This window comes from Zeus faber (assembly GCF_960531495.2).
Source record: "Zeus faber genome assembly, chromosome: 15".
Lineage (NCBI taxonomy): Eukaryota > Metazoa > Chordata > Actinopteri > Zeiformes > Zeidae > Zeus > Zeus faber.
Window position 1 is genome coordinate 12,239,097 of NC_137194.1, and position 15,201 is coordinate 12,254,297.

Below are 15,201 nucleotides of genomic sequence, written 5' to 3' on the forward strand. Positions count from 1 at the left end.
CCATTCAAAACTCAAGTGCTGAACCGAGTCCTCTGACTGTCGTTCATCCCCCAAGACGCCCGCCCTCGCTCAGCGTGCGTCACACCAACTGGACCCAACGATACCAAGAGCCGGAAAATGGAACGACTCTTTTTACAGAACCGAATCTCAAAAAACCCTAAACCTTTCATCACTACTACCTGCTCTCACTTCAGAGTGAAAATTGTTGGTATTCCAGCTGGAACTGATGAGTGAGATGATTCAGTACAGCCTTGCAATTATGATCTTGCAACACAAGTGCAAATTTCCATGATTTATTTATTTATTTTCTTTAAGTGGCATGAGAAAAATCTGCTTCTACCCCATGGGTCGTCACAGGCCAGAGGTTATCACCTAATTGGGTGCAAACCAAAGGAGAACACGGAGCAGGTCCGGGAGAGGAGAAGCCTTTGAACGAATGAATTCTAAAGCAGCTCACCCCAGCAGCGGGTGCAGGACCAGACAGTGGGGTTTGTCCAGGCCATGAATGACTGCGTTCTTGAAGGATCCGTCCAGTCGGGCCACGTTGATCTGCTTCTTGTTGGCGTCGTAGCTGGTCCAGAACAGGTTCCTGGACACCCAGTCCACCGCCAGGCCGTGGGCGTTGGGCAGGTCTGGGCAAAATGGAGGACAGAGGAGGTTATATTTTAGTAAATACTCCAACATTCGCGATGATCACTTCTGCTAGGTTAATATGTTGAATTCTTAAACCACACTGGGGAAAAAAAATTCTCCCTTTTCAGATTGATGGCTTTGCATTTAGACTAAAACAATGTTCTGTACTAATGCAATGTAATAATTTGGACTAATAACACTGTAATTCGTCAGAATTAGACTAATATCTCATAATTCAATCTCACTAATATCACATTTAGCATATTCTGTGTATATTTTAATATATTTTGCATTTTGTGGTCTGTATTTTTGCTTGCATTATTGCAGTTAACTCATTCTGATTCTGATAAAAACCACATTAAATATATTATATTTAAATAAATACATGCTAAATGTCCTCACCGGCGGACACCACCGTCTCCACCCCGGTGCCGTTGATGAAGGCCCTCTTGATGGTCTGGGTGCGTACATCGGACCAGTAGATGCGGTGCTCCACAGCGTCAAAGTCCACCACCGTCACGTTGTCGATGTCAGGCACGGTGAAGGAGATGATGTAGTTGAAGTAGGGGTTGTCGATGTCCACGCCGCGAATCTCGATCTGACGGGCGTACAGCAGGAACTTACGGGATTCTGGGATGGAAAAGAAAATAACTGTTTTTTTGCTATCCTTTGGATAAGAATTTCCTTTTTTGATTAATCGATATCTTAAAAAATATATATATGAAAATGAGATGAAACAAAGTAAAAAAATAAATAGGATTTTCTAGGAACTTCTCTGGACTTTTCATTTTCTTTATTTACTCCATTCTCCACTAGTTGAATGCTGCTTTAAATCAAGGCAAATCGCATTGTTATGAGCCATTCCTGGATCTTAAAGTCTGTAATGAACTTGATATCCACCCTCCAGACAAAAAAAGGGTTTTGTTTTTTCCACTTCTGATTAATTGAGTCATCAATATCTTTCAAGGCCAATCTCAATGAGTCATTGTTGGATCTAAAAAAGGGCTTAGTTTGTAATAAATTTAAGATCCATCACTCCCTCAAACAGAAAAAGACAAAAGGATTTTTCAAATAAAATGTTTTTAAATTGTAATTTCTGATAAAGCTATTAACCGATATCTTCGAAGAAACTACTCATGAAAATGGGAAGAAACAAATGGCACAAGTCGATTTTCTGATGCCAAGGAACGGAAACGTAAATTAAAGTCTCCGATGAGAAGTAGCCACTTTTCCATTCATGACACACGACAAGTCCTCAATCTATTCCAGGAAAGACGGCGTTCGTCCCTCCACTTAAAAAGCAGTGGATCGCTCTAAGTGCATTCCCATATATCCTCATTAACCGCAGATACCTTTGCAGGTGCGTTTATCGGCTTGCAGCTTCATGAGGTGAGGGCAGGAGCAGGAGAAGGTCTGGTTGAAGTTGATCAGACACAGGTGGGAGCAGGGACTCTCCCCGTCGCTGGTGGCACACGGGTTGGGAGCTGGAATAAATAGACAATCTTCAAATACATTTTCCTTTATATAAAAAGAAAAGCACATTAAAAACAATAAAAAATAAAAAAAAATAAAAAAAAAAACACAGAAAGAATTACTTATAAATATGAAAACAATACTGCTTGGATTGGAACCAAGTGGCTGCCTTCTGCAGCAGCTTGCGGCAAGCCATTTTATTATTATTATTTTTTAAAATACAATTATATTATTAATTATTTTAAGCTTTCTTTACTAGTCAAGTTATTGTTAAATGAGTTTAGTAGTTTTGTTTGGTTCAGTCTGTTTATTACTTTCAGGTTAGTTTATGCTACTTTGAGTTTTGTACAGAACTATGGGATCGTTTCTGGATTTTCCCCCTAGGGCATTCATTAATTGTGATCTTGTCTTATATGTTTCTCCTATTTCGTTTCAAGAAATCACCAGAACCTTGGTTATTTTATATTTTTCACTGGATCTTTTGGACCTCTCGTAAAAAGCCACTTAAGGAGAAGTGAGAGGATAAGCAAGAGGCTGGACTTACAGGCCACATCCAGCTTGGCATCCATCAATGTCAGGGAAACTTGTCACAGTGATCAATCAAAACCACAGGAGACCGTTGCGTTTTCCAAACCTCCCATCACCCAAATTGCTGGCGGCCACGAAACCATCAAGTCGACATTACAACGTGAAACAGTTGTGACAGTCGTTTAGGCCACCTCTGGAGACATCTTGACAGATACACTTGTGATGATGTGGGAATGGGTGAATGTCCAAATCTCTGCCGGTTTGAATAGATAATACGAGAGGTCCTGGATCTAAGAGTTTCTGTGAAGGTTCTGGATCTAGTTGTTTCTGTGAAGGTTCTGGATCTGGATCTAGTTGTTTCTGTGAAGGTCCTGGATCTAAGAGTTTCTGTGAAGATTCTGGATCTTGTGGATGTTTCTGCTGTGTCTCCTACCCTGGGGTTGTCTGGACGGGTGGTAGACCTGCAGGTCGAAGGGCTGGGTGTTGGTCCGCTGGACCACGGTCACGTTGTTCCCGGTCCACTTGTTGGCCTTGGCCAGGGTGTTGGTTCTCCAGTCGGTCCAGTACACCTCGCCCCCGTACATGGTGACGGCGAAGGGGTGGGACAGGTACTCGTGGCCCCGCAGAACCTCGATCAGACCCGAGCCGTCGTACAGCGCTGAGTAGATGGCGTCCGACCTAGAGAGAATAAAGTCGGGTTTATCCATGCCTCTATCCACTCACGACTCCATGTTTGGATAACACACCTCTAGTGACAAAAACAGAGAGAGGCGGAGAGAAAGCCAGACCTGGCGTCGATCCAGACGATGCGTCTCTCCATGTAGTCCACAGTGAGGCCGTTGGGCCAGCCGCCGCTGCCCGTCTCCCGGTGAATGGTCCGCCTACCGTGTCCACTCATGGATGCCGCCTCGATCCGGGGAAGGCTGGCGTCCCAGTCCGTCCAGAACAGGATACTGGGAAACCCAAAAGAGGAAGGAATGAAATTTCACAGGAACGTCATTTTACACAGGTTATTTAATCAAGGGCCATTCATCAACAGCAACTACACAAAGGACAGACTTCTGGTTCTTGGAAAGTCTGTCCTTCAAATTGCACTTCTCTGGAGGAGTTAGCCCTATTGGGATTCTGTTTGTCCCGAACGCTTGGCTAACTGTATCAATCCAATTAGCCCAGTCACCAACCGACGCATCCCAAATATTTTAGGTACATTAGGCATTCACTGCTTCACAAAACCTATAAACCACGACAGATCAGAGTTTCCCTTATAAAAAAAATTGGTGCCAGTCAAAGTCTCCTGGAAGATTTCAATTTCCAGGACAAATGGGAAAGCTTAAAAACAATTGATAGGGGGGCTATATAGAGAATGACATCATCAAGGCATGTAGATGTATAATATTTTTTAATTCAATATTTAAAATAAAATAAGCCCTATCAGTTAAGCCATTTGAAAAATAAATAAATAAAAATTACGAATGTTACTACTTGAAATCAAATAATTTTTTATTTAACATTTCACCAAAATTCCATTTTGATCAAATCAAAAACAAAATAAATTTGGCGAGTAAGTCTAAATAAATAATAAGGTTTGGGGTGTTGTCCATCTTTATTGGGACATGCCGTCTACATATTTTAAGCAATGAATGTTTGTTTTGTCACTCAGTGTGTGTCTATCGTGTTTATAAGCGCAACTTTTCCTCGGGGAGGGGGCGGGGCTTAGTTCTACATCGACAAACGGGTTTGGTCAGAGGTGAAGCTTGCAGATCAGCTTTAGATCGTCCAAACTGATTGGTTTCCCGTTGAAACTTGCCGAACAGATCTGCAGACTTTATCTGAATGATCCACCCAGCACTAATTCAAATTGTGCTTGGAGGGAATTATTTTCACTGGACATTATGACCGGAGAGATTTTAATATGTCGGACTTAAACAGATTTTCCCGGTCAAAAACTGGCAATAACCGGATAACGGAAACACTGGTACAGATACTGATAAATGGCCTGATAGGAACTGATAGAAGATGTGGACCGGCCCTTTGAACAAATGGGAAGGTTCAAAACGGACTGTGGTTACGCAGAAGCAGCATACGTTTAAAAAGACAAAGCCTGAGAGAATAGTAATAGCTAATTTTAAAGGGAAATTTGCTTTTTGTCTATTTTACCCAGATTCAGACCAGACGATTGAAACCAATTTAACACAGAGCATACTGCATACTGACAGTGTTCTGACTGTGATCAATGCAAGGCTGCAGAGGGGATTATCTAGATTAGGCCCAAGGGGAATTTGCCCCCAAAAACTGGAGTGGATCACTTGTAAGCCGTTTTGTAAATTAATGATCAATGGTTTTGCATTTTCTTTTTCTTTGTTTCACAGGTGCTGTTTAATTTGTCTGTCCCCAGAACTGGTAACATATTGAAAAATCGGGCTGAGCCCTGATTCTAGAGAGTCTCTCCAGATGTGTGGTTCCTACCCGTCGCGGGGGTCCAGGGCAATGGCCCGGGGGTGCTCCACGTCCCCGGCCAGCAGGGTGGTCCTCATGGTGCCGTCCAGCTTGGCCACTTCGATCTGGTCCAGGTTGCTCTCCACCCAGTAGATGTTCCCGGCGATCCAGTCCACGGCCAGGCCCTCGGGGGTGGCCAGCCCATACTGGATCACCACCTCGAAGCTGGTTAGAGCTGGGGAAACCACAGGAAAACAAGCTTGGATGGTTTTCATTTGATGGATTTTTTTGGGGGGGAAAGCATTAGAGCGGTTGCAAACTGAGCTGTATTTGCAAAGTGCTGACGAGAATAACTCACAACAGCTGGTTTCCAATGACTTGGGTCACTTTGACCAGAGTGGACACATTTCCAAAACCCCAGCGAGCCAAGCACATGTTTCATCGCAGCAAACCAAAACAATCACACAATTGTTGAGAGAATTCTTCATTGTTATGGAACCAGTCAGAGGACTGCACGCTCTGCTGCAGCTTGCAGAAAAGGGGTTTTCATCGAAACCCCATCGTCTCACTTCTAGGAAAACAAGAATGTCTCCCCCATTATCTCCCCTCTGTCTCCGCCCCCCCCCCACCCCCACCCTCCATTTCCCAGAAACAAAGTTACTTCAAGACTGAGGAGGACCAGACGATCACATTCTTTTCTCCACAGTTTTCCTTCTACTGAGTGATTAATTGAGGAGGTAGGGATATTTATTGGATATATTGTTTTTGCAGGGATATTCTTTTCCATTAATATTTTTTTGTCAATCTTCATCCATATCTACAGTTCACCGAGCAGAGCAATGCTACGCTGGTTTATCAAATTGTTAAAACCGATCACGGCCGCCTTTCACATCGTGGTCGTGGCGGACCCCGCCGCCAACAATGGCAAACAGCATATAGAGGAGCGCACGCATGATGCAAATACATTGAATGGCTGTTTTTTAAGTTCCAGATGTGAAAAATATGAAACATTGGATTTGTTTCAGGAAAATGAGCTCACGGATTACCACTCTAATGTTCCTATTTAATATAGTTTATTGTATTACAGTTCAGCGTCCCACCTCCGTTTTCCGAGAGCTTCCCGCGGTAGATCTTGTCCTCCACCACGTCGGTCCAGTACAGGGTGCTCTGGTTGAGGTGGAAGTCAAGAGCGATGGTGTTCCTCAGTCCTGGCACCAGGACGCTGAACTCCCCCTTGTGGAGGTCAATCCTCCGAATCTCGTGGCGGTTGGAGAAGATGATAAAGGGCTTGAAGGGATCTGAAGATGGACAGATGAATAAAAATAATGAAGGACAATGAGATTACAGTAGATGAAGAGAAGTCCTATCTGCTTAGGGTCTGTATTCCCATTATCCTTTGCTCGAATAGAATCACAACCTGCCAGAAGGCTTTCTAGGTATGTTCTCCACCCAACATACCAATGTTCTCTCTACCATAACCACCATCTTCTCACCCATTCTTCTCCCACTCCATCCCCCCATCTCCCCATCTCTCCTCACCGGTGCTCTTGCAGCTCTCCATGTCGGCCTCTAGCTCCCAGCCCTGGTAGCAGGAGCACTTGACGCTGGCCTTCTCCTGCTCGCAGCGCTGGCTACAGCGGAGGTGCTTGGGGCAGAAGCTCTGGATGCTGCAGGTCTTGTTGTCGGCTCCCAGCTCCATCCCCAGGGGGCAGGAGCACAGGAAGCCCTGCCCCGGGATGATGCTGCAGTTGTGGCTGCAGCCGCCGTTGTCCAGGGAGCACAGGTCTGGGAAAAGGTTAAAAGGTTTAAGAAGAATAATAATGGGGATCCAGGGGGGAAATAATAAGTCAAATAAAATGAAGAAGAAGAAAAAACATATATGTCAGAAAGGACATGAAAATAAAATAAAACAACAAAACAAAAACAATGATGAAAAACAAAATGGTTCAAAACGGGTGGTAGTCTATATGCTACATTCATGTATATTATATATGTATATATGTACAGTATATATGTATTCTATATATTATATATGTTTTTCATTCTAGATCAGTCCTAACTATACATGTCTATCCTGGCAGTCTGCAAAATATAAGCAATTATAATTTATTATAAGCAATTTAGCAATTAAGCATATATCAATATCAGTCAGTCAAAACCCATCAAATCCATCCATATTTTTTGCTTTTCTAAGTGTTATGTTTTTGGGACAAACGGTGATATACAGTATATATTTTTGTTTGTTTATTACCGCAGAGCTTCTCGTCTGAGCCGTCGGGGCAGTCGTCTGAGCCATCGCAGAGCTTTTCGGCGGCCAGGCAGATGGACTGGTTTGAGGCGCAAACATGGTGGGACAGCTTACACACCACAGCCTCGCAGTCCTCCTCGTCCGAGTTGTCCTCACAGTCACTGTCTCCATCACACACCCAGGCCTTACTGATGCACCGTGCTGGATGAGAACACACACACACACACACACACACACACACACACACACACACACACACACACACACACACACACACACACACACACACACACACACACACACACACACACACACACACACACACACGCACACACACACACACACACACACACACACACACACACACACAGAGTGCCTTTAAATTGTTAGTGATAATAAAGTGTTTCCCCAACTGCTAGATGAAGATAACTAGTAAGAAAAGACACAAATACAAACAAAATAAATATTAAAAAAACATACAATAAACTAAAATAAACCTCACAATAAATAAACCTAAAAATAGACAATGAACAAAAAATAATTGGAAAAGTTAACGCAATGATAAAACAATAAAAGCCTAGAAAAAGTACAAAAAATAATAAAATAGACCTACTAACAATAGAAATACTAACATAATATAAAAATACATAAAAATTAACTAGTAGATAGAAAATATGGCAATATACAATAGACAGCACAATAACAATTAACCAAAATCTAAATAAAACTAACCTATAAAATAAAACCAGAAAAATAAACCTACAAATAAAAAAAGCAAATATAAAATAACCCCAATAAATATAAACCAAAGAATTTACAGTTTTTTTATAAAATAAAATAAACAAAAAAAAATACACAATATACAAAAAAACCACAAAACAAATAAATAAATGTGATTAAAAATAAATGAAGAAAAACAATGAATGAACTGCCACTCACCGGAGTCCTTGCAGGGGAACTTGACAGAGGGGTCGCACGTGTGTGTGACGCCCTCGCAGCTGTTCTCGTCGCTCAGGTCCATGCAGTCGGTGTCTCCATCGCAGCGCCAGCGCATGGGGATGCACAGCCCGTCCAGGCTGCACTGGAACTCATCCACATGGCACCCGCCTGGTGGGCGCGTGGCTGCAGGGGGCGCAATACCAAATACATTTTAACAGTTGGGGGCGGGGTTTGACCCCATAAGTAAATCACAGCAGATGGGTCGTGGAATGGAAAATATTTTTTTCCCCTGATAAATATAAAAAACAAATTGAAAAACATGCTTGCAACTGCGACGCTCTTCCTGTGGAGGGAGTACTTGGTGAAAGTGATGCATTGATGAACAATATGCATAAAGAAATGTTTATTATCTCTCTTTCCTGACACGGTAATAAGAATTATTTTACTGCTACAAATATTTGGTGGGTCCTGAGCCAAAACCACCTCCACAGGGGGCGTGAGAATGCTTGGGAACCCCTACGTTAAAACGTATAGAGGAATATGCTTTCTCAGAGAAAACCCACAAAAACCGAATTCCATCTATTAACCACACATTTGTTAATTGTTTATTTTAGGATAGTTTTTCTTGTTTCTAAGTTTATTGTAGATTGCCAAGTTGTAAATTTTCTTTGTTTGTTTTTAATTTGTAGGGTTATTTTCATAGTATATCGTTAATGTTTAGGTTACATTTTTTTGTATATTGTTAGGGTTACTGTTTGTGATTTTTTTCTTGTTTATTTTGGGGTGATTTTTCTTTGTTATCATTTATTTTATTATTCATTTTTGGGTTCACTGTATTTTGCCAATTTTTCCAGATAATTTTATCTATCTGCCTTGCGTACCTGGTGAACTACTTTTGTATTTATTTATTTTTTTGCATATTGCCAATTCTGGTCGTCTTTTATTCTATGACTTCATTGCCCATTGTTTTGAGCTCCATCCATCCATCTAGAATCAACAGTTAAGTGAAGTTAATTACAAGTAAATTAGATTAGAGGCACGAAGGGAGAAAGGTCATCTATTAAAGCAGCAGCCATTGAATGGAGGAGCAGCTTAGCACGGACACTAGTTAGCCTCCTGAAACACAGCCCGGTAAGTGGACCAATCCGGAGGGGGAGTAAAATAATAACATCCCATAATGACAAAAGAGCAGCCACTTGGCACGGGCCGGTCATAAAGTATCCCTGGGTTCTTTTATTTCAGTGCAGGAGTAATCATAATACTATGTTTTGGGAGGGAACACAATGGTACTGCTACAACGCTGAAACTCTGCAGATAATGACTTCCAGATGGACGAGCTTAGCACACACACACACACACACACACACACACACACACACACACACACACACACACACACACACACACACACACACACACACACACACACACACACACACACACACACACACACACACACACACACACACACAGCAGTGTTGCATGCTGGGATTTCACTGGCACCAAACAGGGGGAATCTGCCTCCATAGAGCAGTGGCGAACACACACACACACACACACACACACACACACACACACACACACACACACACACACACACACACACACACACACACACACACACACACACACACACACACACACACACACACACACACAGCCTAAAATGTTAGTCTGACGAAGCAAAGTAAACCCTAACCCTACACATCAGTAGGCTAAGAAATAAAACAAAAATAATGGTCATATTCAATTGTGGGAAAAGCTTTGTTGTGCTAAATAAAACCAGTGGAGGACCTCAATATCGACAAAAATGCTAAACAATATCTTAAATTATATATTTTTTAAAAGCTATAATAACATAATAAAAGTAAAAAAGGCACAATAAAAGCTAAAGAAAAATCAAAGGATTTTATAAGGGCTCAGTTTTACATATCTATTTTCTGTTTTATACAGGGTATGTTCAAACTTGCAGTACCAAGCCCCTTAATATGACCAATAATAATAACAATAATGACAAAAAAATATATATTATCAATAATAATAACAACAAAAAAATATATATATTATCAATAATAATAATAATAAGTGTGTCAATCTGAATTGATGAATTGGGGATAAGGTGCTTTTTTCTCTCTTTACATACTTTTTCTTAACATATAAAAAGTGACCGTAGTAAAACAGCCAACCAAAAAAATAAAAAGAAATAAAAATATATCCCACAATTTTCCACTCTCAAAATAACATAATAATGCAGGTCACAGTTTTGGGAACCGCTCTGCTACACTTCCAGGGAAAGAGCCGCTTTAGTTTGAATCTTCGAACCGTTTTGCCAAAACTCGTCTCAAAACCTCCAAGTGTAAACATTTGGGTCGATTTGTTTGATGTGATAACAGAATAACTGTAGGTTTTGGGACGCGGGCGGCGGCGGCGCGCAGAGTGAAAAGCGAGGAGGAAGTGGAACGTTGGATTTGTTGTGACAACTCGGCGACGCTCAGATCAGCCACGAAACAAACACGACGAAACGGGATACGACACTTGCTAGGATGATGCAAGGACAAGTGTCTCTCCAGAGAGAATAATTCAGATTATAACGCTTGAAGATGCGTCGAGGCGGAGGACAGGACTATTATGGTCCCCAATCTAAACTATGGTGGCAGAATAATTTAAATAGTCATCATTATCCCCATTGAGGAACGAGAGAACATTTATTTCAGGAATTACTGGAATACTGGAAATGGAGTATAATATTTACCAATTTTTATTTAAATGGATTTAGCCTGTAATCTTTTTTTTTTATCGTTCTATTTGATTTATCTCTATTAATGTAAAGTGTTTTAAGTTGCATGTTGTGTATAAAAGGTGCTGAAAAAATAAAGGTTCACCATTATTATTATTATTATTATAACTATTATTATACTACTGCTCCAGATTGGGTGGAGCTCCTCACCCTGGTTGGTGCAGTTGGCGTGGGTCTCGTCGCTGTAGTCTCCACAGTCGTTGTCCCCGTCGCAGGTCCAGTATTCTGGGATGCAGCGCCCGCTGTTGCACTTGAACTGCACGCTGGAGCAGGAGTGGCTGCAGCCCGCCTCGTCGCTGTTGTCCACGCAGTCGTTCTCTGGACGGGTCGGAAATATCACGATTAATCGATTGAAGTCGATCGAAGCTCGAGTTCTTTTTTTTCTTTTGAACCAAAGTGTTCCTTAGTCATTTTGCGTTCCTAATATGTCATATGTTTAGATCTTCTTGTTATTCTAAGCATTTCATCCCAAATTCACTGAATTTTAAGAGCAATTTTCGGGTCAGTTCGGATTCAGACAATACCCGACTCAACTCCAGGTCCCTCTCTTCTAGGACATGCATCCGCTCGGTTCGTTCCGAGTATTTATTTTATTAACATTTCCTTAAATGGTCCTTTCCAATCGGATCTCGGGATGAATTTCCCCGGGTTCAATCGGGTTCAGAAAAATCCAAATTTTGGGTCCGGTCAAGACCTCGAAATCAGAGTGGCGTACAGGTGTGTCACTAGGAGAATCTATCGCATTTGGCACTTGTTAATTTCTGATCCGATAATTATATTTATTATAGATTTTTATGAACAATAAAAAAACATGAGTTTTACTTTAACACACCGCGAAACACAGTTGTTGTGATTTCCAGCATATTAATTCCAGTATTAACTGGTCTTAACTCACCATTATCACAGCGCCAGTTGACATTGATGCAGCGGCCGTTGGCGCAGGTGAACTGGGTGAGGGGGAAGCAGGTTGGGTAGGCTTGAGAGGGGAAGAAATCAAATCACAACATGAGCACACAGTCACAATTCAATGTTTCGAACCTCCAATAACTACCTATAGTCGCCGGGACCTACCGCAGGAGTCGGGTTCGTCAGAGCGATCCCCGCAGTCGTCGTCCAGGTCGCAGGTCCAGGAGACGGGGATGCAGCGCCCGCTGGCGCATGGGTACTGGTTGGGAGGACATGTGCGAGCTGGAGGACAGGTACGATGTCAAAAAGTATGATTTAGCGTAAACTAATCTCTCAAATTATAGTCATTTTTAAACCCTGACTTAAAATAAAGACCTGAAAGAAAGAAAAAATTATTAAAAAAAACCCCAGACCATTTTCCAAACTTCCATCAATAGAGAACTACAAATACAAGGTGTAGCCTGGGATCGCAGATGTTGAGATAAGTTAAACAATGTTCAATTTAATTCAATCCAAAGGGCTTTCTCTAAATACAGTATGTATATATCACCAAACCAGGTAGAAAATGACAAATCTAATCCAAAGTTAAAACAGAAAAATGTAAATGTAGCAGTTAAAAAATAAAAAAGTATATGGACATAAATCTGAAGATACAATTAAGAAAGATAAGAAAAATGTAATCACACACACACACACACACACACACACAATAAATATTTACATATTCCTGTTGAAAGAAATTTAAACTATATCCAATATATATAATATCCATATCTATCTATATAAAGGGGTTAATAATAACAAGAAGCTTCAGTATTTCACATGTATTCAGATGACAATTCTAAAAAACAACAATTCGCCTCCACAATCCCATGTAGCAATTCAACCAGAAAATCATGCTCCACGTCCCCACCCGAGCAGGTGGTGTTGGATTCATCTTCATCATTGCCGCAGTCGTTGTCTCCGTCGCAGAGCCAGCGCCGAGGGATGCAGCGGTTGTTCTGGCACTTGAAGCGGTCGGAGGGACAGGTGTGCTGGTCTGCGAGCAGCAAGAGCAAAGAGAAAAAGGGCTTTTCAGTTCCTGAAATGCATTATTTATACTGGAAAATGGAAATAACGTACTATGCCTGCTTACGATGCTACTTCCTTTTCAACAAGTTCATATTTGGTCTCTGAGGTCCCCAAAACAGGTTTTTTAAGTTTTTGAAAATACCACTCAGATTAAGCACTGACATGCCTCAAAACCATAGTGTTCCAAAACAAGCTGTTTCTGTGGGTGTAGCTTTAAATGTAAATGATGGCCCAGGCCCTTAGTTCTGTAAGCCAACGGGCTTTGAGCGTCACTCGGGATTCTGTTTTATTTCTCTGTAAATTTTCAGCGATTTCATCTCATCGGTACAGCAAAAGTTGCTGAACAAGGTGAGAAATAAGAAACGCAGTTGCCGAATCTTCACTCATATTAGATCCACAAGGCTCATTTAAAAGTCTGTTCCGCCTTTTCACCCTGATGTTCGGAGTGGCACGGAGCTTGGAGCGGCGGGGCAGGGTTTTTTTTTTGTCTCATTCAGTTACGTTGGATAATAAAATAAATACATCTACAGCTCTGTTTGGAGAAATACGGAGCGGAGCACCGCAGCCTACAGTACAGTTAACCTACCACGCACACACACACACACACACACACACACACACACATCCCTCGTCTGCAGGTTTCACGGACAGTTGGTATTAATTCCTCTTTCTTTTAAAAGATTTGTGCTGGTCTGTAAGCCAACAACCAAGCACTTCACATGCTTAGCGCTTATCTTCGATCTAGCGGGTGCGGTTGAACCCCGACAGTGGGTGGAGTTATTCGGATGCGGGGGGGGTGGGTTCTAATTCTACCGAAGCCCCGCTTGACATTGGAAGGGGCTTAAAATCTGAACGGCTTATTTCACCAAGTTCTTTGCGAGACGGCTCACAAAAAACTGACTGGGTTGTCTTATTTCACAGTTTGAGTGTTAGCAGGCCCATCAGAGACCCAAATGTGCACAAGAACTGAAAAGGAGAGTTTTTCACAATAGGTCCTTCTCTAAGAGAATAAGAGGAAGGCTGGATGAGACAGGAAAGGCAGATGTGGAGGCAACGTGCTGCCAATGCATGGCATGCATGCGTCTATGGCTGCTGAACTCAAAATCCCCAAATAATAAGCTTTTCCTTATTCTGTCCTGGAGTTGAAGTAAACAGACGTACGCTCCCAAAACTATTCCACAATCCTTCCAAAAATGTGCCACAGAGTCGAGACTTCAGAATATCGGAACGAGCCCCCGGTGCTCACTTCATCATCACCAGTAATATTATTACTATTATTATTATCATCATCATCATCATCATCATCATCATGACCACATTACGCTGCCATTAACAAGGGACAATCCTCGGAAAGTGAAGTTAGTCATCTGAAAGTGTTTTTATCCCTGTGTTGCTGGGTAACCATGGCGACGGCGACTGGGGTCCACTCACAGCAGAGCTCGGGGGCCTCGTCGCTGTTGTCCAGGCAGTCGTTGTCGCCGTCGCACTTCCAGCGCTCCTGGATGCAGCGGTTGTTCTTGCAGGCGAACTCCCCCGGCTGGCACTGCGGCGGCGGCACGTAGGACGGGTTGGCTGGACGGCGAAAACACAGAATGGAACATTTAAAACCGTGTCCGAGTGCGTTTGTGGCGTATTCCTGCCATTCTTTCCTCCAGCTTAAGTTAAAACAAGTGTAAGGAAGAGATTTGGCAAGAAAGTAGATTACTAACAGGAGGTTCAGATAGACAGACAGACAGACAGACACACACACACACAGACAGACACACAGACAGATAGATAACAAAATAGGCAATGATAATAAAAAGGTAATAATAAAAATAACCAAAAAAATGTCAATATGCAACTAATGTCAAAATTTGCTAGAAGATAGAAAGAAGTGGTGATATAAAATAAACCTACAAATGAACAACATTTAATAATAAATACATTAACAATAAAAAGAAACCTAAAAAATGTTAATAAACAATAACAAAGAAACCAAACAATATACACTAAACCAGAAAAATACACCTAAAAATGTACAATAAACAATAAAAAAAAAAAAAGAAACCTAAAAAATAAACAACTAAAGATAATTTGGCAATGCCCCTCCAGGGATGAATAAAGTGTCTAAGTGTCTCTCTGGCTAATATAAAACAATGAATAATAATACAATTAATGCATTATGATG

General features: G+C 41.7%; 1 protein-coding gene across 1 annotated transcript in view; it reads right to left on the bottom strand.

The window, feature by feature from the left end:
• The window catches only part of lrp1ab (low density lipoprotein receptor-related protein 1Ab), a gene marked incomplete at its 3' end in the record, with an annotated part of 105,613 nt that overhangs the window by 42,296 nt on the left and 48,116 nt on the right, over positions 1–15,201 (bottom strand). Inside the window, exons 16-30 of the mRNA XM_080015183.1 lie at positions 14,463–14,603; positions 12,874–12,999; positions 12,126–12,242; positions 11,950–12,030; positions 11,205–11,372; positions 8,258–8,440; positions 7,322–7,519; positions 6,610–6,855; positions 6,171–6,368; positions 5,101–5,305; positions 3,423–3,587; positions 3,068–3,312; positions 1,986–2,117; positions 1,036–1,263; positions 458–632 (exon numbers count right to left, since the gene is read on the bottom strand). Coding sequence (XP_079871309.1) covers positions 458–632; positions 1,036–1,263; positions 1,986–2,117; positions 3,068–3,312; positions 3,423–3,587; positions 5,101–5,305; positions 6,171–6,368; positions 6,610–6,855; positions 7,322–7,519; positions 8,258–8,440; positions 11,205–11,372; positions 11,950–12,030; positions 12,126–12,242; positions 12,874–12,999; positions 14,463–14,603 — 2,608 coding nt within the window. The remainder of the gene's footprint in view (positions 1–457; positions 633–1,035; positions 1,264–1,985; positions 2,118–3,067; positions 3,313–3,422; positions 3,588–5,100; positions 5,306–6,170; positions 6,369–6,609; positions 6,856–7,321; positions 7,520–8,257; positions 8,441–11,204; positions 11,373–11,949; positions 12,031–12,125; positions 12,243–12,873; positions 13,000–14,462; positions 14,604–15,201) is intronic.